This window comes from Salmo salar, chromosome ssa16 (assembly GCF_905237065.1).
Source record: "Salmo salar chromosome ssa16, Ssal_v3.1, whole genome shotgun sequence".
Lineage (NCBI taxonomy): Eukaryota > Metazoa > Chordata > Actinopteri > Salmoniformes > Salmonidae > Salmo > Salmo salar.
The window spans coordinates 86,510,468-86,534,715 of record NC_059457.1 but is presented as its reverse complement, the minus strand read 5'-3'; the positions used below and the strand labels follow the sequence as shown (position 1 = coordinate 86,534,715).

The following is a 24,248-nucleotide window of genomic DNA, read 5'->3' as shown; positions in this document are numbered from 1 at the left end:
GGGGGCTTCATGCAGCTATTAATGGTATGCTCAACGGGGACCTTCATGCAGAAACCAATGGGATGCTCGAGGGGTGGGGGGGGTTCATGCAGGTATTAATGGGATGCTCGACGGGGGACGTTCATGCAGTAACCAATGGAATGCTCGAGGCGGGCGTGCCCATATGAAGGAACGCCCCGAATTGCGGGCCACAATCACACACTATTGGAACAGACCAAGCATATGTTTGTAGGCTCTGGTACTCCACCAAGATTCGAAGGACAAAGCCTATGGGGAAATGAATGGAGTTTTTGTAGGGTGTTTGGATAAACTGTGAAAATGAGGTCTGTGGTAAAACACAGGCTTATGAGATCTTGTACATTTTAATCATTTTCATCAGCTAATGTCACTTTTTGTGAATTTTGAAGCATTTGTGTAATCAAAAGCACATAAAGGATTTATAATTCATAAAGGTCATGTTAACTGACTGATATTATCTCACAAAACAAATAAGATCTCCTAAGCCTGTGTTAACCTCAGACCTTATTATCGGCATAGAAATGGCTGAAGGAACCATAGGTAACTCATTTCTGTTTTTTAGGGCTACAAGCTGGCAGGATCTTTAGCCCCTAATCTGGTTTTAATATCTGGGAGAATCTCAATTTGCATTCTCACGAGGAGGATGGTGGGAGGAGCTATAGGAGGATGGGCTCATTGTAATGTCTGGAATGGAATCCTTGAAAGGCATAAAACACATGGAAACTCCATGTTTGACTCCGTTCCATGAACTCCATTCCAGCCATTACAATGAGCCCATCCTTCTATAGCTCCTCCCACCAACCAGGAAGAGAGGCCCAACTCGGGGAAAATCTGTCTCCCTCCAGCAGGTGTCGTTTTTTCGCCCACCAAGCAAGGAGTTTTTGTATGGAGGTGAAGGAGTGTTGTCAACAAATTGGTCAACAAAACAATGAATGTCTTATTTGCAACGTGAGGTTTATTTGATTGAATATAAATTCCACTAATCCAAAGAAAGGATAGCTGGGAGCTAAACAGCCCGCCCTGCCGCTTTGTGGACAACAACTCCCATTTTAGGGCGGAAAGACATGTATTTAGTCAATATATGCATATATTGCCCCAATGCATTGTAAACAGGAAGCACAACCTCCTCATGACCTTCTTCGAGCTGAAAACGAAGCGGCAGCTCTCCCTAGCGGTTAGCAAGCAGTTAGCAGCGAAGGGAGTGGAGAGATTGAGAAGTGAAAAGGCAGGAAGGAAGGCCGTGGTACATCGGCGTCTCCTATACTAGATCTGCAGTGGCTACGGCTGGGGTATGACAGCTTCTAGCTATCGTCTTTGTATGGACATGTAAATAGCTGTTTTTGAAAGTTTTTTTTACAGTAAACAGCTGCACCGATTTACCAATAATGACGGCCTGAGTCATTGCTTAGTAGCTAGTTACATACAGCCAGTGAGCTAGCTAGTTAGCTGCTAAAACTGGTTAACATTAGCTGGAGAGCTTACTTTACTTCAGTCATTGCTCTACTTCCACAACTGATAGTCAATATTTGCATGATGTTGCTAGGTAATTAACTGCCCATTTTTGGCTCTGGGTTTGCTAATCAAAGTGCCCCAGAATTTCTCTAGAAATGATCGTATAGAGAAGGTTTATTGCCAGCTAGGCTAGCTAGCATGATGGCTAACTGTCAAGTGATAATTGCTAGTAGTCTCTAGTTGTACCATTATTTCGGTATCCTCCTAGCTAACTAGTTAGGCCCTAGAGTTTTTCCAGGTCCGTTCACGTGATCAGGAAAAGTTCCCGGTCTTACTGATTCCACACTAGCCTTGGAGTTGGGACTCTCAGAGAGCTTGTAAAATATTATTGCAAAGGCTGTTTCTTTGCACTTACAGGAAGCATCCCAATTATCCACCCTTCTCCCAAAGTGTGCATGGATTTAAAAGCATTGGATTTATGTAATTAGCTGAAGGAAATGTCCACCATTGTTACAGAAATAACCTATAAGCCACTTTGGGAAAAGGGTGGAGAATTGGGACGCATCCATGTGTGTTGACCTGATCTCACCCTCCTGACTCGTACAGTATATATCTGTGTTGACCTGATCTCACCCTCCTGACTCGTACAGTATATGTCTGTGTTGACCTGATCTCACCCTCCTGACTCGTACAGTATATATCTGTGTTGACCTGATCTCACCCTCCTGACTCGTACAGTATATATCTGTGTTGACCTGATCTCACCCTCCTGACTCGTACAGTATATGTCTGTGTTGACCTGATCTCACCCTCCTGACTCGTACAGTATATGTCTGTGTTGACCTGATCTCACCCTCCTGACTCGTACAGTATATATCTGTGTTGACCTGATCTCACCCTCCTGACTCGGTACAGTATATGTCTGTGTTGACCTGATCTCACCCTCCTGACTCGTACAGTATATATCTGTGTTGACCTGATCTCACCCTCCTGACTCGTACAGTATATATCTGTGTTGACCTGATCTCACCCTCCTGACTCGTACAGTATATGTCTGTGTTGACCTGATCTCACCCTCCTGACTCGTACAGTATATATCTGTGTTGACCTGATCTCACCCTCCTGACTCGTACAGTATATATCTGTGTTGACCTGATCTCACCCTCCTGACTCGTACAGTATATGTCTGTGTTGACCTGATCTCACCCTCCTGACTCGTACAGTATATATCTGTGTTGACCTGATCTCACCCTCCTGACTCGTACAGTATATGTCTGTGTTGACCTGATCTCACCCTCCTGACTCGTACAGTATATGTCTGTGTTGACCTGATCTCACCCTCCTGACTCGTACAGTATATGTCTGTGTTGACCTGATCTCACCCTCCTGACTCGTACAGTATATGTCTGTGTTGACCTGATCTCACCCTCCTGACTCGTACAGTATATATCTGTGTTGACCTGATCTCACCCTCCTGACTCGTACAGTATATGTCTGTGTTGACCTGATCTCACCCTCCTGACTCGTACAGTATATGTCTGTGTTGACCTGATCTCACCCTCCTGACTCGTACAGTATATATCTGTGTTGACCTGATCTCACCCTCCTGACTCGTACAGTATATGTCTGTGTTGACCTGATCTCACCCTCCTGACTCGTACAGTATATATCTGTGTTGACCTGATCTCACCCTCCTGACTCGTACAGTATATATCTGTGTTGACCTGATCTCACCCTCCTGACTCGTACAGTATATATCTGTGTTGACCTGATCTCACCCTCCTGACTCGTACAGTATATATCTGTGTTGACCTGATCTCACCCTCCTGACTCGTACAGTATATATCTGTGTTGACCTGATCTCACCCTCCTGACTCGTACAGTATATATCTGTGTTGACCTGATCTCACCCTCCTGACTCGTACAGTATATGTCTGTGTTGACCTGATCTCACCCTCCTGACTCGTACAGTATATGTCTGTGTTGACCTGATCTCACCCTCCTGACTCGTACAGTATATGTCTGTGTTGACCTGATCTCACCCTCCTGACTCGTACAGTATATGTCTGTGTTGACCTGATCTCACCCTCCTGACTCGTACAGTATATGTCTGTGTTGACCTGATCTCACCCTCCTGACTCGTACAGTATATGTCTGTGTTGACCTGATCTCACCCTCCTGACTCGTACAGTATATATCTGTGTTGACCTGATCTCACCCTCCTGACTCGTACAGTATATATCTGTGTTGACCTGATCTCACCCTCCTGACTCGTACAGTATATATCTGTGTTGACCTGATCTCACCCTCCTGACTCGTACAGTATATATCTGTGTTGACCTGATCTCACCCTCCTGACTCGTACAGTATATATCTGTGTTGACCTGATCTCACCCTCCTGACTCGTACAGTATATATCTGTGTTGACCTGATCTCACCCTCCTGACTCGTACAGTATATGTCTGTGTTGACCTGATCTCACCCTCCTGACTCGTACAGTATATATCTGTGTTGACCTGATCTCACCCTCCTGACTCGTACAGTATATGTCTGTGTTGACCTGATCTCACCCTCCTGACTCGTACAGTATATGTCTGTGTTGACCTGATCTCACCCTCCTGACTCGTACAGTATATGTCTGTGTTGACCTGATCTCACCCTCCTGACTCGTACAGTATATGTCTGTGTTGACCTGATCTCACCCTCCTGACTCGTACAGTATATGTCTGTGTTGACCTGATCTCACCCTCCTGACTCGTACAGTATATGTCTGTGTTGACCTGATCTCACCCTCCTGACTCGTACAGTATATGTCTGTGTTGACCTGATCTCACCCTCCTGACTCGTACAGTATATGTCTGTGTTGACCTGATCTCACCCTCCTGACTCGTACAGTATATGTCTGTGTTGACCTGATCTCACCCTCCTGACTCGTACAGTATATGTCTGTGTTGACCTGATCTCACCCTCCTGACTCGTACAGTATATGTCTGTGTTGACCTGATCCCCCTTTCTCTTGCAGGAGATGTCTGTGTTGACCTGATCCCCCTTTCTCTTGCAGGAGATGTCTGTGTTGACCTGATCCCCCTTTCTCTTGCAGGAGATGTCTGTGTTGACCTGATCCCCCTTTCTCTTGCAGGAGATGTCTGTGTTGACCTGATCCCCCTTTCTCTTGCAGGAGATGTCTGTGTTGACCTGATCCCCCTTTCTCTTGCAGGAGATGTCTGTGTTGACCTGATCCCCCTTTCTCTTGTAGGAGATGTCTGTGTTGACCTGATCCCCCTTTCTCTTGCAGGAGATGTCTGTGTTGACCTGATCCCCCTTTCTCTTGCAGGAGATGTCTGTGTTGACCTGATCCCCCTTTCTCTTGCAGGAGATGTCTGTGTTGACCTGATCCCCCCTTTCTCTTGCAGGAGATGTCTGTGTTGACCTGATCCCCCTTTCTCTTGCAGGAGATGTCTGTGTTGACCTGATCCCCCTTTCTCTTGCAGGAGATGTCTGTGTTGACCTGATCTCGTCCTCTCTTGCAGTAGATGTGTGCTGTGCCTTCAAGATGAGTGTGAAGGCATTTGAGCTGGTCCCTGCCGTGGACCGGGAGCTCCTGATGGGAGACAAGGCCCGCATCAACATTGAGTGCATCGAGTGCTGCGGCAAGCACCTGTACGTGGGCACCAACGACTGCTTCATACATCACTTCCTGCTGGAGGAGCATGCCACGACCAAGGGGATGCTATCCTACACCGTCCAGAAGCTGCTGTTCAGGTACCTGGGCCTGAAAAAGCCTGTGGAGGCCCTGAAGGCCGCCTCAGCATTAGAACGCATCATTGTGCTCTGTGATGCTACAGTTAGTGTTGTTGACATGATCACCTTAGAACCCGTGCCTTCGGGCGGGGCCAAGATTAAGGGCGTGGCCGCGTTCTGCGTCAACGAGAACCCGGTGAACGGGGACCCGTTCTGCGTAGAGATCGGGGTGATCTCGGCCCGGCGGCGCACCGTGCAGATATACATGGTGTACGAGGACAGGGTGCAACTGGTGAAAGAGGTCAACACACCGGAGCAGCCATGTGCGGTCAGTCTGGACGGTTATTTCCTGTGCCTGGCCCTCTCCACGCAGTACATGATCCTTAACTACAGCACAGGGGCCGCGCAGGACCTGTTCCCCTACGACAGCGAGGAGAGGAAGCCCATCGTCAAGAGGATCGGCAGGGAGGAGTTCCTCTTGGCTGCCCCCGGTGGCCTGGGTGAGTCATTACAACAACAGCAGCTGTATGATTTATCAAATGATCTAATTACTAACATATCACTAGTGAAGTATGCTCTGTCTCGCTTTGTCTCTCAGGTATGTTTGCCAATGCAGAGGGTATATCCCAGCGTGCCCCAGTGAACTGGTCAGAGAGTGTGATGGGAGCAGCGGTGTGTTTTCCCTATGTGGTAGCGCTAGACGAGGGCTTCGTCTCCGTCCACAGTATGCTGGACCAGCAGCTCAAACAGACCCTCTCCTTCAGAGACGGACACATCCTACAGGACTTTGAAGGTCCCAACATGGCTCCCCTACACTTCTCTAAATGTCTAACCTTGTTGGCTTACCTCAGTAGACCTATGTCTACAGTATCTATGGCTGTGGAGATGGTGACCCGTTCCTGTCTGTGTCCCTGACCTGTCTGTGTCCCTAACCCTGACCTGTCTGTGTCCCTAACCCTGACCTGTCTGTGTCCCTAACCCTGACCTGTCTGTGTCCCTAACCCTGACCTGTCTGTGTCCCTAACCCTGACCTGTCTGTGTCCCTAACCCTGACCTGTCTGTGTCCCTAACCCTGACCTGTCTGTGTCCCTAACCCTGACCTGTCTGTGTCCTTAAACCTAACCCTGACCTGTCCCTAACCCTGACCAGTCCCTGTCTGTGTTTTTGTAGGTAAGGTGGTTCTGGCCTCCTCTAAGGCTGTGTATGTGCTGGTACCCCTACCGCTAACCGTGTCCCTGTCCCACTTCTCTGTTCCTAACTGTCTCTGTCCCTATAGGTAAGGTGGTTCTGGCCTCCTCTAAGGCTGTGTATGTGCTGGTACCCCTACCTCTGGAGAGACAGATCCATGAGCTGCTAGCTGGACACAGAGTGGAGGAGGCCCTCACCCTTACAGAGGGAGCCAGGAGGAACATTCCCAAAGACAAGTTCCAGGTACAGACTGTCTGCCACAAATAGTGTTTCTGCTAGAGAGCTTTTCAATACTCGCCACTAGCTGAAAACATGATTAAAAGGCTGATTTCTAGGCCTCCCTAGTGGACCAGGGGTCTAAGGCACTGGCCTCCCTAGTGGACCAGGGGTCTAAGGCACTGGCCTCCCTAGTGGACCAGGGGTCTAAGGCACTGGCCTCCCTAGTGGACCAGGGGTCTAAGGCAGTGAAGCTGTGCCAATAGAGATCCTGGTTCGAGTCCAGGCTGTGTCGCAGCCGACTGCAACCGGGAGACCCATGGGGCGGCGCACAATTGGCCCAGCGTCGTCCGGGTTAGGGGAGGGTTTGGCCGGCCCGGGATGTCCATTTCCCATCGCGCTCTAATGACTCCTGTGGCGGGCCGGGCGCAATGCACTCTGACACCGTCGCCAGGTGTACAGGGTTTCCTCTGACACATTGGTGCGGCTGGCTTCCTGGTTAAGTGGCATTGTGTCAAGAAGCAGCTTGGTTGGGTTGTGTTTCAGAAGACGCACAACTCTCAACCTTCACCTCTCCTGAGTCTGTACAGGAGTTGCAGTGATGAGACAAGACTGTAACTACCAATTGGATCCCACGAAATTGGAGAAAAGGGGGGTAAATAACAAAAAAAGATGATTTGTATAGTTTATTTTGGTCTTTTGTGAGTACAGCCCAGGGGGTTATTGTGACAGTGGTGAATCATGTGTTTCCAGGTGGCTCATTTAACTGGGGTGATTGTGTCCTTATGAAATGTAAAATATAGAATAGGAGGGATGAGATGTGATGCATCATTCACTTTCTCTTTCATTACCCCCCCTTCCTCAGATAATGCACAAAAGAATCCTCCAGCAAGCAGGATTCATACAGTTTGGACAGCTTCAGTTTTTAGAAGCAAAAGAACACTTCAGGACAGGTCAGTTGGACGTCCGGGAGTTGATCTCCCTCTACCCTCTCCTCCTCCCAGCCTCCTCCTCCTTCACCCGCTGCCACCCGCCGCTCCACGAGTTCGCTGACCTCAACCACCTGGCGCAGGGGGACCAGGAGAAGGTCCAGAGGTGCAAGAGGTAAGAGATGTGGTCCTCTGTAGCTCAGTTGGTAGAGTATGATGTTTGCAACACCATAATAGTGGGTTTGATTCCCAGGACCATCTGTACGTAAAATACAGATAAAAGTGCCTGCTAAATTGCTGCTATTATTATTATTATTATTATTATTATTATTATTATTATAGGTTCCTCATCACGTACCTGGGTGAGGTGCGAAGCACGGAGGGGGCTAACGGCTGCCGGGAGGACGTGGACACGGCTCTGTTGAAGCTGTACGCTGAGCAGGACCACGAGAGTCTTCTGGACCTGCTGGCCTCCCCCAACGCCTGTTTACTGGCAGAAAGCGCCCCCTGGCTAGAGAAACACCACAAGTGGGTATTGCAGCTAGCCTAGCAGGTACTGCAGCTAGCCTAGCGGTTACGGCAGCTAGCCTAGCGGTTACGGCAGCTAGCCTAGCGGGTACTGCAGCTAGCCTAGCGGGTACGGCAGCTAGCCTAGCGGGTACTGCAGCTAGCCTAGCGGGTACGGCAGCTAGCCTAGCGGGTACGGCAGCTAGCCTAGCGGGTACGGCAGCTAGCCTAGCGGGTACGGCAGCTAGCCTAGCCCAGCCTAGTGGGCACTAAGATATTGCCTTCAAAGTAGCCTGCTATGCTATTGCCTTCAAAGTGTGTAATGAGTGTGTTTTTATGTTGGTTTATCTTTCTCCTGTACATCAGGTATTTTGCACTAGGCCTCCTCTACCATTATAACGGACAGGATTCAGCTGCTCTACAGGTAAACATGCTACTACTGTACACTACCTTAGTTTGAACACGGTGACAGTACCACCATGGCTCTTATATGGCAAGTCATATCCTAATAAATCTAATCCAACATGGCCACATCTTAAACTAATGTGTTTTGAGCACCCAGGTCGAAAAGCCCTATAAATCCAATCCATTATCTTGATTATTATATAATATGAATTGTAATGAAATGACTACGGGGTTGTCTCTCCTCTGCCTCCCCTCTCCTCCTGTAGTTGTGGGTGCGGGTAGTGAATGGGGACCTTCAGGACTCTACCAGGTCTGATCTGTACGAGTACGTTGTGGACTTCCTGAGTTTCTGTTCCAACCCAGACCTGGTGTGGAAGTATGCAGACTGGGCCCTGCAGAGAGACCAGACGGTACGTTTCTGCCTGCGTTCCAAATTACACCTTAATCCCTATATTGTATACTACTTTTGACCAGGGCCCTAAGTTCTAGCAGAAACTAAGTAATGATGTCGACTGCCGGCCATTTTGGATAAACCCAGAGGAGTAAAGAAGACTCTACTTATTGTAATTCTATGGGTGTTTATCTGTGCTCTCTCTAGATAGGGGTGCAGATCTTCACCAGGAGGCCGGTGGGTCAGGACCAGGTTAAGGAGCAGAAGGACCAGGTTAAGGAGCAGAAGGACCAGGTTAAGGAGCAGGTGAACCCAGACGACGTCATCACGTACCTGGGGAAACACAGCCAGGCTCTGCTGCTGTACCTGGAACACCTGGTTCTGGGCCGACGGATACAGGTCAGAACATGTATATAGGACTAGAGAACATATTCAGAACATGTTCATAAGGGGCTACATAAGAAATGCCATAATTACAACAACAGCGTCTATAATGGTAATACTTCACTTGAAGAGTACCTACTTAGGACTTAATAACCCATTCATAGCACAACTATAACCCATTCGTAGCACAACTATAACCCATTCATAAGCAGTACCGAGCATTTACAACGGACGAGACGTAACGATTGTTGATAACTGTCTTGTCCCTCTGCATATTACTCCACGATTTACCTCCTTCAATTATTATATTATATATATTATATTATAACTATCTAGTCCCTCTGCATATTACTCCACGATTTACCTCCTTCAATTATTATATTATATATTATATATATTATATTATAACTGTCTAGTCCCTCTGCATATTACTCCACGATTTACCTCCTTCAATTATTATATTATATATTATATATATTATATTATAACTGTCTTGTCCCTCTGCATATTACTCCACGATTTACCTCCTTCAATTATTATATTATATATTATATATATTATATTATAACTGTCTTGTCCCTCTGCATATTACTCCACGATTTACCTCCTTCAACTATTATATTATATTATATATTATATATATTATATTATAACTGTCTAGTCCCTCTGCATATTACTCCACGATTTACCTCCTTCAACTATTATATTATATATATTATATTATAACTATCTAGTCCCTCTGCATATTACTCCACGATTTACCTCCTTCAACTATTATATTATATATTATATATATTATATTATAACTGTCTAGTCCCTCTGCATATTACTCCACGATTTACCTCCTTCAACTATTATATTATATATTATATATATTATATTATAACTGTCTAGTCCCTCTGCATATTACTCCACGATTTACCTCCTTCAACTTTTATTATATATTATATATATTATATTATAACTGTCTAGTCCCTCTGCATATTACTCCACGATTTACCTCTTTCAATTATTATATTATATATTATATATATTATATTATAACTGTCTAGTCCCTCTGCATATTACTCCACGATTTACCTCCTTCAATTATTATATATTATATATATTATATTATAACTGTCTAGTCCCTCTGCATATTACTCCACGATTTACCTCCTTCAACTATTATATTATATATTATATTATATATATTATATTATAACTGTCTAGTCCCTCTGCATATTACTCCACGATTTACCTCCTTCAACTATTATATTATATATTATATATATTATATTATAACTGTCTAGTCCCTCTGCATATTACTCCACGATTTACCTCCTTCAACTATTATATTATATATTATATATATTATATTATAACTGTCTAGTCCCTCTGCATATTACTCCACGATTTACCTCTTTCAATTATTATATTATATATTACATGTATTATATTATAACTGTCTAGTCCCTCTGCATATTACTCCACGATTTACCTCCTTCAACTATTATATTATATATATTATATTATAACTGTCTAGTCCCTCTGCATATTACTCCACGATTTACCTCTTTCAATTATTATATTATATATTACATGTATTATATTATAACTGTCTAGTCCCTCTGCATATTACTCCACGATTTACCTCCTTCAATTATTATATTATATATTATATATATTATATTATAACTGTCTTGTCCCTCTGCATATTACTCCACGATTTACCTCCTTCAATTATTATATTATATATTATATATATTATATTATAACTGTCTTTCCCTCTGCATATTACTCCACGATTTACCTCCTTCAATTATTATATATTATATATATATTATAACTGTCTTGTCCCTCTGCATATTACTCCACGATTTACCTCCTTCAATTATTATATTATATATTATATATATTATATTATAACTGTCTAGTCCCTCTGCATATTACTCCACGATTTACCTCCTTCAATTATTATATTATATATTATATATATTATATTATAACTGTCTAGTCCCTCTGCATATTACTCCACGATTTACCTCCTTCAATTATTATATTATATATAATTATATTATAACTGTCTAGTCCCTCTGCATATTACTCCACGATTTACCTCCTTCAATTATTATATTATATATAATTATAACTGTCTAGTCCCTCTGCATATTACTCCACGATTTACCTCCTTCAATTATTATATTATATATTATATATATTATATTACTGTCTAGTCCCTCTGCATATTACTCCACGATTTACCTCCTTCAATTATTATATTATATATTATATTATAACTGTCTAGTCCCTCTGCATATTACTCCACGATTTACCTCCTTCAATTATTATATTATATATTATATATATTATATTATAACTGTCTAGTCCCTCTGCATATTACTCCACGATTTACCTCCTTCAATTATTATATTATATATTATATATATTATATTATAACTGTCTAGTCCCTCTGCATATTACTCCACGATTTACCTCCTTCAATTATTATATTATATATTATATATATTATATTATACTGTCTAGTCCCTCTGCATATTACTCCACGATTTACCTCCTTCAACTATTATATTATATACTATATATATTATATTATAACTGTCTAGTCCCTCTGCATATTACTCCACGATTTACCTCCTTCAATTATTATATTATATATTATATATATTATATTATAACTGTCTTGTCCCTCTGCATATTACTCCAAGATTTACCTCCTTCAATTATTATATTATATATTATATATATTATATTATAACTGTCTTTCCCTCTTCATATTACTCCACGATTTACCTCCTTCAATTATTATATATTATATATATTATATTATAACTGTCTTGTCCCTCTGCATATTACTCCACGATTTACCTCCTTCAATTATTATATTATATATTATATATATTATATTATAACTGTCTTGTCCCTCTGCATATTACTCCACGATTTACCTCCTTCAATTATTATATTATATATTATATATATTATATTATAACTGTCTTGTCCCTCTGCATATTACTCCACGATTTACCTCCTTCAACTATTATATTATATTATATATTATATATATTATATTATAACTGTCTAGTCCCTCTGCATATTACTCCACGATTTACCTCCTTCAACTATTATATTATATATATTATATTATAACTGTCTAGTCCCTCTGCATATTACTCCACGATTTACCTCCTTCAACTATTATATTATATATTATATATATTATATTATAACTGTCTAGTCCCTCTGCATATTACTCCACGATTTACCTCCTTCAACTATTATATTATATATATTATATTATAACTGTCTAGTCCCTCTGCATATTACTCCACGATTTACCTCCTTCAACTATTATATTATATATATTATATTATAACTGTCTAGTCCCTCTGCATATTACTCCACGATTTACCTCTTTCAATTATTATATTATATATTACATGTATTATATTATAACTGTCTAGTCCCTCTGCATATTACTCCACGATTTACCTCCTTCAACTATTATATTATATATTATATATATTATATTATAACTGTCTAGTCCCTCTGCATATTACTCCACGATTTACCTCTTTCAATTATTATATTATATATTACATGTATTATATTATAACTGTCTAGTCCCTCTGCATATTACTCCACGATTTACCTCCTTCAATTATTATATTATATATTATATATATTATAACTGTCTTGTCCCTCTGCATATTACTCCACGATTTACCTCCTTCAATTATTATATTATATATTATATATATTATATTATAACTGTCTTTCCCTCTGCATATTACTCCACGATTTACCTCCTTCAATTATTATATATTATATATATATTATAACTGTCTTGTCCCTCTGCATATTACTCCACGATTTACCTCTTTCAATTATTATATTATATATTACATGTATTATATTATAACTGTCTAGTCCCTCTGCATATTACTCCACGATTTACCTCCTTCAATTATTATATTATATATTATATATATTATAACTGTCTTGTCCCTCTGCATATTACTCCACGATTTACCTCCTTCAATTATTATATTATATATTATATATATTATATTATAACTGTCTTTCCCTCTGCATATTACTCCACGATTTACCTCCTTCAATTATTATATATTATATATATATTATAACTGTCTAGTCCCTCTGCATATTACTGCACGATTTACCTCCTTCAATTATTATATTATATATTATATATATTATATTATAACTGTCTAGTCCCTCTGCATATTACTCCACGATTTACCTCCTTCAATTATTATATTATATATTATATATATTATATTATAACTGTCTAGTCCCTCTGCATATTACTCCACGATTTACCTCCTTCAATTATTATATTATATATATTATAACTGTCTTGACCCTCTGCATATTACTCCACGATTTACCTCCTTCAATTATTATATTATATATTATATATATTATATTATAACTGTCTTGTCCCTCTGCATATTACTCCACGATTTACCTCCTTCAATTATTATATTATATATTATATATATTATATTATAACTGTCTAGTCCCTCTGCATATTACTCCACGATTTACCTCCTTCAATTATTATATTATATATTATATATATTATATTATAACTGTCTAGTCCCTCTGCATATTACTCCACGATTTACCTCCTTCAATTATTATATTATATATTATATATATTATATTATAACTGTCTAGTCCCTCTGCATATTACTCCACGATTTACCTCCTTCAATTATTATATTATATATTACATATATTATATTATAACTGTCTAGTCCCTCTGCATATTACTCCACGATTTACCTCCTTCAACTATTATATTATATACTATATATATTATATTATAACTGTCTAGTCCCTCTGCATATTACTCCACGATTTACCTCCTTCAATTATTATATTATATATTATATATATTATATTATAACTGTCTTGTCCCTCTGCATATTACTCCAAGATTTACCTCCTTCAATTATTATATTATATATTATATATATTATATTATAACTGTCTTTCCCTCTTCATATTACTCCACGATTTACCTCCTTCAATTATTATATATTATATATATTATATTATAACTGTCTTGTCCCTCTGCATATTACTCCACGATTTACCTCCTTCAATTATTATATTATATATTATATATATTATATTATAACTGTCTAGTCCCTCTGCATATTACTCCACGATTTACCTCCTTCAATTATTATATTATATATTATATATATTATATTATAACTGTCTAGTCCCTCTGCATATTACTCCACGATTTACCTCCTTCAATTATTATATTATATATATTATATTATAACTGTCTTGTCCCTCTGCATATTACTCCACGATTTACCTCCTTCAATTATTATATATTATATTATATATATTATATTATAACTGTCTAGTCCCTCTGCATATTACTCCACGATTTACCTCCTTCAATTATTATATTATATATTATATATATTATATTATAACTGTCTAGTCCCTCTGCATATTACTCCACGATTTACCTCCTTCAATTATTATATTATATATATTATAACTGTCTTGACCCTCTGCATATTACTCCACGATTTACCTCCTTCAATTATTATATTATATATTATATATATTATATTATAACTGTCTAGTCCCTCTGCATATTACTCCACGATTTACCTCCTTCAATTATTATATTATATATTATATATATTATATTATAACTGTCTAGTCCCTCTGCATATTACTCCACGATTTACCTCCTTCAATTATTATATTATATATTATATATATTATATTATAACTGTCTTGTCCCTCTGCATATTACTCCACGATTTACCTCCTTCAATTATTATATATTATATATATATTATATTATAACTGTCTAGTCCCTCTGCATATTACTCCACGATTTACCTCCTTCAATTATTATATATTATATATATTATATTATAACTGTCTAGTCCCTCTGCATATTACTCCACGATTTACCTCCTTCAATTATTATATTATATATTATATATATTATATTATAACTGTCTAGTCCCTCTGCATATTACTCCACGATTTACCTCCTTCAATTATTATATTATATATATTATAACTGTCTTGACCCTCTGCATATTACTCCACGATTTACCTCCTTCAATTATTATATTATATATTATATATATTATATTATAACTGTCTAGTCCCTCTGCATATTACTCCACGATTTACCTCCTTCAATTATTATATTATATATTATATATATTATATTATAACTGTCTAGTCCCTCTGCATATTACTCCACGATTTACCTCCTTCAATTATTATATTATATATATTATATTATAACTGTCTTGTCCCTCTGCATATTACTCCACGATTTACCTCCTTCAATTATTATATATTATATATATTATATTATAACTGTCTAGTCCCTCTGCATATTACTCCACGATTTACCTCCTTCAATTATTATATTATATATTATATATATTATATTATAACTGTCTAGTCCCTCTGCATATTACTCCACGATTTACCTCCTTCAATTATTATATTATATATATTATAACTGTCTTGACCCTCTGCATATTACTCCACGATTTACCTCCTTCAATTATTATATTATATATTATATATATTATATTATAACTGTCTAGTCCCTCTGCATATTACTCCACGATTTACCTCCTTCAATTATTATATTATATATTATATATATTATATTATAACTGTCTAGTCCCTCTGCATATTACTCCACGATTTACCTCCTTCAATTATTATATTATATATTATATATATTATATTATAACTGTCTTGTCCCTCTGCATATTACTCCACGATTTACCTCCTTCAATTATTATATATTATATATATATTATATTATAACTGTCTAGTCCCTCTGCATATTACTCCACGATATACCTCCTTCAATTATTATATTATATATTATATATATTATATTATAACTGTCTAGTCCCTCTGCATATTACTCCACGATTTACCTCCTTCAATTATTATATATTATATATATTATATTATAACTGTCTAGTCCCTCTGCATATTACTCCACGATTTACCTCCTTCAATTATTATATTATATATTATATATATTATATTATAACTGTCTAGTCCCTCTGCATATTACTCCACGATTTACCTCCTTCAATTATTATATTATATATATTATAACTGTCTTGACCCTCTGCATATTACTCCACGATTTACCTCCTTCAATTATTATATTATATATTATATATATTATATTATAACTGTCTAGTCCCTCTGCATATTACTCCACGATTTACCTCCTTCAATTATTATATTATATATTATATATATTATATTATAACTGTCTAGTCCCTCTGCATATTACTCCACGATTTACCTCCTTCAATTATTATATTATATATTATATATATTATATTATAACTGTCTTGTCCCTCTGCATATTACTCCACGATTTACCTCCTTCAATTATTATATATTATATATATATTATATTATAACTGTCTAGTCCCTCTGCATATTACTCCACGATATACCTCCTTCAATTATTATATTATATATTATATATATTATATTATAACTGTCTAGTCCCTCTGCATATTACTCCACGATTTACCTCCTTCAATTATTATATTATATATATTATAACTGTCTTGACCCTCTGCATATTACTCCACGATTTACCTCCTTCAATTATTATATTATATATATTATATTATAACTGTCTTGTCCCTCTGCATATTACTCCACGATTTACCTCCTTCAATTATTATATTATATATTATATATATTATATTATAACTGTCTAGTCCCTCTGCATATTACTCCACGATTTACCTCCTTCAATTATTATATTATATATTATATATATTATATTATAACTGTCTAGTCCCTCTGCATATTACTCCACGATTTACCTCCTTCAATTATTATATTATATATTATATATATTATATTATAACTGTCTAGTCCCTCTGCATATTACTCCACGATTTACCTCCTTCAATTATTATATTATATATTTATTATAACTGTCTTGTCCCTCTGCATATTACTCCACGATTTACCTCCTTCAATTATTATATTATATATTATATATATTATATTATAACTGTCTTGTCCCTCTGCATATTACTCCACGATTTACCTCCTTCAATTATTATATATTATATATATTATATTATAACTGTCTTGTCCCTCTGCATATTACTCCACGATTTACCTCCTTCAATTATTATATTATATATTATATATATTATATTATAACTGTCTAGTCCCTCTGCATATTACTCCACGATTTACCTCCTTCAATTATTATATTATATATTATATATATTATATTATAACTGTCTAGTCCCTCTGCATATTACTCCACGATTTACCTCCTTCAATTATTATATTATATATTATATATATTATATTATAACTGTCTTGTCCCTCTGCATATTACTCCACGATTTACCTCCTTCAATTATTATATATTATATATATATTATATTATAACTGTCTTTCCCTCTGCATATTACTCCACGATTTACCTCCTTCAATTATTATATATTATATATATTATAACTGTCTTGTCCCTCTGCATATTACTCCACGATTTACCTCCTTCAATTATTATATTATATATTATATATATTATATTATAACTGTCTAGTCCCTCTGCATATTACTCCACGATTTACCTCCTTCAATTATTATATTATATATATTATAACTGTCTTGACCCTCTGCATATTACTCCACGATTTACCTCCTTCAATTATTATATTATATATATTATATTATAACTGTCTTGTCCCTCTGCATATTACTCCACGATTTACCTCCTTCAATTATTATATTATATATTATATATATTATATTATAACTGTCTAGTCCCTCTGCATATTACTCCACGATTTACCTCCTTCAATTATTATATTATATATTATATATATTATATTATAACTGTCTTGTCCCTCTGCATATTACTCCACGATTTACCTCCTTCAATTATTATATTATATATTATATATATTATATTATAACTGTCTAGTCCCTCTGCATATTACTCCACGATTTACCTCCTTCAATTATTATATTATATATTATATATATTATATTATAACTGTCTTGTCCCTCTGCATATTACTCCACGATTTACCTCCTTCAATTATTATATTATATATTATATATATTATATTATAACTGTCTTGTCCCTCTGCATATTACTCCACGATTTACCTCCTTCAATTATTATATTATATATATTATAACTGTCTTGACCCTCTGCATATTACTCCACGATTTACCTCCTTCAATTATTATATTATATATATTATATTATAACTGTCTTGTCCCTCTGCATATTACTCCACGATTTACCTCCTTCAATTATTATATTATATATTATATATATTATAACTGTCTAGTCCCTCTGCATATTACTCCACGATTTACCTCCTTCAATTATTATATTATATATTATATTATAACTGTCTAGTCCCTCTGCATATTACTCCACGATTTACCTCCTTCAATTATTATATATTATATATATATTATAACTGTCTTGTCCCTCTGCATATTACTCTACGATTTACCTCCTTCAATTATTATATTATATATTATATATATTATATTATAACTGTCTAGTCCCTCTGCATATTACTCCACGATTTACCTCCTTCAATTATTATATTATATATTATATATTATAACTGTCTTGTCCCTCTGCATATTACTCCACGATTTACCTCCTTCAATTATTATATATTATATATATTATATTATAACTGTCTAGTCCCTCTGCATATTACTCCACGATTTACCTCCTTCAATTATTATATTATATATTATATATATTATATTATAACTGTCTAGTCCCTCTGCATATTACTCCACGATTTACCTCCTTCAATTATTATATTATATATATTATAACTGTCTTGTCCCTCTGCATATTACTCCACGATTTACCTCCTTCAATTATTATATTATATATTATATATATTATATTATAACTGTCTTTCCCTCTGCATATTACTCCACGATTTACCTCCTTCAATTATTATATATTATATATATTATATTATAACTGTCTTGTCCCTCTGCATATTACTCCACGATTTACCTCCTTCAATTATTATATATTATATATATTATATTATAACTGTCTAGTCCCTCTGCATATTACTCCACGATTTACCTCCTTCAATTATTATATTATATATATTATATTATAACTGTCTAGTCCCTCTGCATATTACTCCACGATTTACCTCCTTCAATTATTATATTATATATTATATATATTATATTATAACTGTCTTGTCCCTCTGCATATTACTCCACGATTTACCTCCTTCAATTATTATATATTATATATATTATATTATAACTGTCTAGTCCCTCTGCATATTACTCCACGATTTACCTCCTTCAATTATTATATTATATATTATATATATTATATTATAACTGTCTAGTCCCTCTGCATATTACTCCACGATTTACCTCCTTCAATTACTATATTATATATATTATATAACTGTCTAGACCCTCTGCATATTACTCCACGATTTACCTCCTTCAATTATTATATTATATATATTATATTATAACTGTCTAGTCCCTCTGCATATTACTCCACGATTTACCTCCTTCAATTATTATATTATATATTATATATATTATATTATAACTGTCTAGTCCCTCTGCATATTACTCCACGATTTACCTCCTTCAATTATTATATTATATATTATATATATTATATTATAACTGTCTAGTCCCTCTGCATATTACTCCACGATTTACCTCCTTCAATTATTATATTATATATTATATATATTATATTATAACTGTCTAGTCCCTCTGCATATTACTCCACGATTTACCTCCTTCAATTATTATATTATATATTATATTATATTATAACTGTCTAGTCCCTCTGCATATTACTCCACGATTTACCTCCTTCAATTATTATATATTATATATATTATATTATAACTGTCTAGTCCCTCTGCATATTACTCCACGATTTACCTCCTTCAATTATTATATTATATATTATATATATTATATTATAACTGTCTTGTCCCTCTGCATATTACTCCACGATTTACCTCCTTCAATTATTATATATTATATATATTATATTATAACTGTCTAGTCCCTCTGCATATTACTCCACGATTTACCTCCTTCAATTATTATATTATATATTATATATATTATATTATAACTGTCTAGTCCCTCTGCATATTACTCCACGATTTACCTCCTTCAATTATTATATTATATATTATATATATATATAACTGTCTAGTCCCTCTGCATATTACTCACGATTTACCTCCTTCAATTACTTATATTATATATTATATATATTATATTATAACTGTCTAGTCCCTCTGCATATTACTCCACGATTTACCTCCTTCAATTATTATATTATATATTATATATATTATATTATAACTGTCTAGTCCCTCTGCATATTACTCCACGATTTACCTCCTTCAATTATTATATTATATAATTATATTATAACTGTCTTGTCCCTCTGCATATTACTCCACGATTTACCTCCTTCAATTATTATATATTATATATATTATATTATAACTGTCTAGTCCCTCTGCATATTACTCCACGATTTACCTCCTTCAATTATTATATTATATATTATATATATTATATTATAACTGTCTAGTCCCTCTGCATATTACTCCACGATTTACCTCCTTCAATTATTATATTTATATATTTATATTATAACTGTCTAGTCCCTCTGCATATTACTCCACGATTTACCTCCTTCAATTATTATATTATATATTATATATATTATATTATAACTGTCTAGTCCCTCTGCATATTACTCCACGATTTACCTCCTTCAATTATTATATATTATTATATATATTATATTATAACTGTCTAGTCCCTCTGCATATTACTCCACGATTTACCTCCTTCAATTATTATATTATATATTATATATATTATATTATAACTGTCTAGTCCCTCTGCATATTACTCCACGATTTACCTCCTTCAATTATTATATTATATATTATATATATTATATTATAACTGTCTTGTCCCTCTGCATATTACTCCACGATTTACCTCCTTCAATTATTATATATTATATATATTATATTATAACTGTCTAGTCCCTCTGCATATTACTCCACGATTTACCTCCTTCAATTATTATATTATATATTAATTATATTATAACTGTCTTGTCCCTCTGCATATTACTCCACGATTTACCTCCTTCAATTATTATATTAATATATTATATTATAACTGTCTTGTCCCTCTGCATATTACTCCACGATTTACCTCCTTCAATTATTATATTATATATTATATATATTATATTATAACTGTCTAGTCCCTCTGCATATTACTCCACGATTTACCTCCTTCAATTATTATATTATATATTATATATTATATTATAACTGTCTAGTCCCTCTGCATATTACTCCACGATTTACCTCCTTCAATTATTATATTATATATTTATATATTATATTATAACTGTCTTGTCCCTCTGCATATTACTCCACGATTTACCTCCTTCAATTATTATATTATATATTATATATATTATATTATAACTGTCTAGTCCCTCTGCATATTACTCCACGATTTACCTCCTTCAATTATTATATTATATATTATATATATTATATTATAACTGTCTAGTCCCTCTGCATATTACTCCACGATTTACCTCCTTCAATTATTATATTATATATTATATATATTATATTATAACTGTCTTGTCCCTCTGCATATTACTCCACGATTTACCTCCTTCAATTATTATATTATATATATATTTATATTATAACTGTCTTGTCCCTCTGCATATTACTCCACGATTTACCTCCTTCAATTATTATATATATATATATTATATTATAACTGTCTAGTCCCTCTGCATATTACTCCACGATTTACCTCCTTCAATTATTATATTATATATTATATATATTATATTATAACTGTCTTGTCCCTCTGCATATTACTCCACGATTTACCTCCTTCAATTATTATATTATATATTATATATATTATATTATAACTGTCTAGTCCCTCTGCATATTACTCCACGATTTACCTCCTTCAATTATTATATTATTATATATTATATTATAACTGTCTTGTCCCTCTGCATATTACTCCACGATTTACCTCCTTCAATTATTATATTATATATTATATATATTATATTATAACTGTCTAGTCCCTCTGCATATTACTCCACGATTTACCTCCTTCAATTATTATATTATATATATTATATTATAACTGTCTAGTCCCTCTGCATATTACTCCACGATTTACCTCCTTCAATTATTATATATTATATATATTATATTATAACTGTCTAGTCCCTCTGCATATTACTCCACGATTTACCTCCTTCAATTATTATATTATATATTATATTATATAACTGTCTAGTCCCTCTGCATATTACTCCACGATTTACCTCCTTCAATTATTATATTATATATATTATATTATAACTGTCTTGTCCCTCTGCATATTACTCCACGATTTACCTCCTTCAATTATTATATTATATATTATATATATTATATTATAACTGTCTAGTCCCTCTGCATATTACTCCACGATTTACCTCCTTCAATTATTATATTATATATATTATATTATAACTGTCTAGTCCCTCTGCATATTACTCCACGATTTACCTCCTTCAATTATTATATTATATATTTATATATTATATTATAACTGTCTTGTCCCTCTGCATATTACTCCACGATTTACCTCCTTCAATTATTATATTATATATTATATATATTATATTATAACTGTCTTGTCCCTCTGCATATTACTCCACGATTTACCTCCTTCAATTATTATATTATATATTAATATATTATATTATAACTGTCTAGTCCCTCTGCATATTACTCCACGATTTACCTCCTTCAATTATTATATTATATATTATATATATTATATTATAACTGTCTAGTCCCTCTGCATATTACTCCACGATTTACCTCCTTCAATTATTATATTATATTATATTATAACTGTCTTGTCCCTCTGCATATTACTCCACGATTTACCTCCTTCAATTATTATATTATATATTATATATATTATATTATAACTGTCTTGTCCCTCTGCATATTACTCCACGATTTACCTCCTTCAATTATTATATTATATATTATATATATTATATTATAACTGTCTAGTCCCTCTGCATATTACTCCACGATTTACCTCCTTCAATTATTATATTATATATTATATATATTATATTATAACTGTCTTGTCCCTCTGCATATTACTCCACGATTTACCTCCTTCAATTATTATATTATATATTATATTTATAACTGTCTTGTCCCTCTGCATATTACTCCACGATTTACCTCCTTCAATTATTATATTATATATTATATATATTATAACTGTCTAGTCCCTCTGCATATTACTCCACGATTTACCTCCTTCAATTATTATATTATATATATTATATTATAACTGTCTAGTCCCTCTGCATATTACTCCACGATTTACCTCCTTCAATTATTATATTATATATAAATTATATTATAACTGTCTTGTCCCTCTGCATATTACTCCACGATTTACCTCCTTCAATTATTATATTATATATATTATATTATAACTGTCTTGTCCCTCTGCATATTACTCCACGATTTACCTCCTTCAATTATTATATTATATATTATATATATTATATTATAACTGTCTTGTCCCTCTGCATATTACTCCACGATTTACCTCCTTCAATTATTATATTATAATTATATATATTATATTATAACTGTCTAGTCCCTCTGCATATTACTCCACGATTTACCTCCTTCAATTATTATATTAATATTATATTATAACTGTCTTGTCCCTCTGCATATTACTCCACGATTTACCTCCTTCAATTATTATATTATATATTATATATATTATATTATAACTGTCTTGTCCCTCTGCATATTACTCCACGA

General features: G+C 34.9%; 1 protein-coding gene across 4 annotated transcripts in view; it reads left to right on the top strand.

Annotated features, from left to right (window-relative positions):
- The first annotated feature begins 1,151 nt into the window (after positions 1-1,151).
- Positions 1,152-24,248, top strand: part of LOC106596921 (transforming growth factor-beta receptor-associated protein 1 homolog) — a 71,771-nt gene continuing 48,674 nt past the window's right edge. The window contains exons 1-9 of one of the 4 annotated variants that reach the window (XM_045698382.1): positions 1,152-1,307; positions 5,004-5,711; positions 5,810-6,004; positions 6,488-6,642; positions 7,481-7,719; positions 7,887-8,072; positions 8,418-8,475; positions 8,723-8,866; positions 9,055-9,246. In XM_045698382.1, coding sequence (XP_045554338.1) covers positions 5,024-5,711; positions 5,810-6,004; positions 6,488-6,642; positions 7,481-7,719; positions 7,887-8,072; positions 8,418-8,475; positions 8,723-8,866; positions 9,055-9,246 — 1,857 coding nt within the window. In that variant the 5' untranslated portion in view covers positions 1,152-1,307; positions 5,004-5,023. Of the gene's footprint in view, positions 1,308-1,337; positions 1,562-4,961; positions 5,712-5,809; positions 6,005-6,487; positions 6,643-7,480; positions 7,720-7,886; positions 8,073-8,417; positions 8,476-8,722; positions 8,867-9,054; positions 9,247-24,248 lie in introns of those variants that run through there. The other 3 variants (XM_045698380.1, XM_045698381.1, XM_045698379.1) reach the window with 3 other exon arrangements.